The sequence below is a fragment of the Penaeus vannamei genome, chromosome 41 (assembly GCF_042767895.1).
Source record: "Penaeus vannamei isolate JL-2024 chromosome 41, ASM4276789v1, whole genome shotgun sequence".
Classification (NCBI taxonomy): Eukaryota; Metazoa; Arthropoda; class Malacostraca; order Decapoda; family Penaeidae; genus Penaeus; species Penaeus vannamei.
The window spans coordinates 26,474,817-26,477,316 of NC_091589.1; the positions used below are offsets into that span (position 1 = coordinate 26,474,817).

At 45.0% G+C, this 2,500-nt stretch overlaps 1 protein-coding gene across 6 annotated transcripts in view; it reads right to left on the minus strand.

Moving 5' to 3' along the window:
• The window catches only part of LOC113828129 (homer protein homolog 2), a 155,123-nt gene that overhangs the window by 35,960 nt on the left and 116,663 nt on the right, over nt 1-2,500 (minus strand). For 5 of the 6 annotated variants that reach the window (XM_070117703.1, XM_070117702.1, XM_070117700.1 and 2 more), the window contains exon 1: nt 2,032-2,098. The exons of the other annotated variant lie outside the window; for it this stretch is intronic. In XM_070117703.1, coding sequence (XP_069973804.1) covers nt 2,032-2,093 — 62 coding nt within the window. In that variant the 5' untranslated portion in view covers nt 2,094-2,098. Of the gene's footprint in view, nt 1-2,031; nt 2,099-2,500 lie in introns of those variants that run through there. 6 annotated transcript variants of the gene reach the window in all.

Here is a 2,500-nt window from a genome sequence, read left to right on the forward strand (position 1 = left end):
GGCGAGGGGAGGCGAGAGAAAGTGAGAGAAGGCGAGAGGGGGCGAGGGGAGGCGAGAGAAAGTGAGAGAAGGCGAGAGGGGGCGAGGGAAGGCGAGAGAAAGTGAGAGGGAGGCGAGAGAGGATATGAGAGGAGGCAAGAGAAGGCGAGAGAATGCGAGAGGAGACGAGAGGAGGTAGAGGGGGAGAGGGAGTTGAGGGGAAGAGGAAGGGGAAAGAGGAAGGAGGGGGAGAAGGAGGAGGAGGGAGGGGGAAAAAGAGGCAAGAGGAGGGAGAGGGAGAGGAGGGGAAGGGGAGGAGAAGGGGGAAGAGGAGGAACCGGGGGACAAAAGGACGAGAAGGAAGGGGGTGAGACAAGAAGGAACAGGATACTCCTCGCACTCCGTCGCCCTCTCGGCGGGCCCCAAAAGAGGGGAAGGAAGGGGAAGAAGAGGAGGAGGAAGAAAGGAGGAGATTAAGAATGAGGGCATGGAAAAGGGGGATGTTAGGTGTGCCGGAGGGAAGGAAGAAAAAAAGAAATAATAGCAATGGCCGAAAATAATTTGACCCCAGTGCCATGGCAATGATGATGGCCACGGAAATCACTGTTATCATTACCCTTTTGATCATAATGACAAAATGAAAGTAACACTGATAGCAGTACTAGTAGCAGTTGTAGCAATGACAAAGCAGGAATGATAATAACAATAGAAAAATAACAATAATATAATCATCAATACTATTAAAAATAGTAATACCAACCAATAACAGCAGCAGCAATAATAATAATATCAATAACAATTTCAACAATAAATATGATAATAACGATAATAATAAGAACTCCAAGAACTATAACAATAATATCAAAAGTAATGGCTACAGTAAAGGTACTGCTGCTACTACTAATAGCAACAACAATGATACTACTACAACTATCTTGCAATAACAATAATATTTAAAAATATCAATAATAATAATAATAACAAATAAGTAATGCCAATGGAAAGAACAACGATAACGCCAATCATAACAAGAGCAATGACATAGCAACAAAAAGAACAACAGCAGCAAAATGTCATGAGCGGCAAAAATAACACAAAGATCGTTTTCTTTCACCTCCTCCTCCCTCCTTCCTTCCCCCCTCCCCCTCCCCCTCCCCCTCCCTCGGCCCCTCTCCGTCTCCATCCAATATTCCTTGCAGGTGCTCTTTCCCTCGCCCATAATTAGGAAAAAGACGAACTGAAATTCATGGACACGGGAGCTTGATCGCGCCACTTCTTCCCTTCACTTCCCAGCCTTTTCCTCTTCTTTTTTCTTTCCTCATTATTCCTTTTCTTCCTATCATTCTTCCCCCCCCCCCCCCCCCGCCGGCCATCCGCTGGCGCCGTTAAAATTCCCGATTAGTCGTTGCGCGGCGATGGATGACGTCATTACGGATTTTCACTTCTCCTGCATGGGCGGCCATTCCAGCCCCTCGGGCCACTCTGCGTAAGGAGCAGTTTTCCTTGACGCCGACCACCGCGGCGTGTACTCGTCGCCTTGGAGCGGAGTAACTCAACCCCGGCGTGGCGGATCCGCAGAGTTGCGCCGCCGGCCGCTCGGGGGCGGGAAGCGCGGCCCGCCCTCGCCGCCACGTCCCGCTCACGCGCGCGCACGCACACAGTCGTATACATTCATACATACAAATATATACATATGTATATAAATATATGACTACATATGCATATATATGTATATAAGGATATATGTATGTATGCATATGTATTTATATATTACAATGCATATGTGTGTGTGTGTGTATATATATATATATATATATATATATATATATATATATATATATATATATATATATATATATATATATATGAATATATGCATATGTATATATGTTCATATGTATGTGTATGTATGCAAGTATGTGTATATATACAGATGTGTGTATGTATGGGGTGCGTGTGTGTATGTGTGCATGATCAACAAAGCCAAGGGCAAGTTGAGCGCGCCCGCTGGACGCCGCGCGCGCGTCCGCCCGCACTGGCCCTCGGACTCACCAGGGCGAGATGGCGGGCGCCCCGCACCCGCCGCAGCACTCGTCCAGCAGCAGGTCGGCCATCACACTTACCTGCAACAAGAAAGGCAAAGGTAAATCACACGCCAAGAAGAAAATAATAACATAAATATATATACACAAAAAGATCAAATCGTACAGACTTCATCGTCAAAACTAATTCTAGATGAAGGTGTCGCGGCTTCTGCCCAGGGCCGCATAAGGCTGGCACGGCGACCATACATTCCGGGTGAACGTGAATAAAACATGAATGGGAGAACAGGCGGGAGTGAATCATGATGAGGAGGATGGGGATAGGGATAGGGATAGGGATAGGGATAGGGATAATGATAATGATGATAATACTACTACTAATAATAATAATTGATAATAATACTAATAATGATAATAACAATAATAATAATAATAATAATAACAATAATAATAAAAATAATAAATACAACACCAAATGA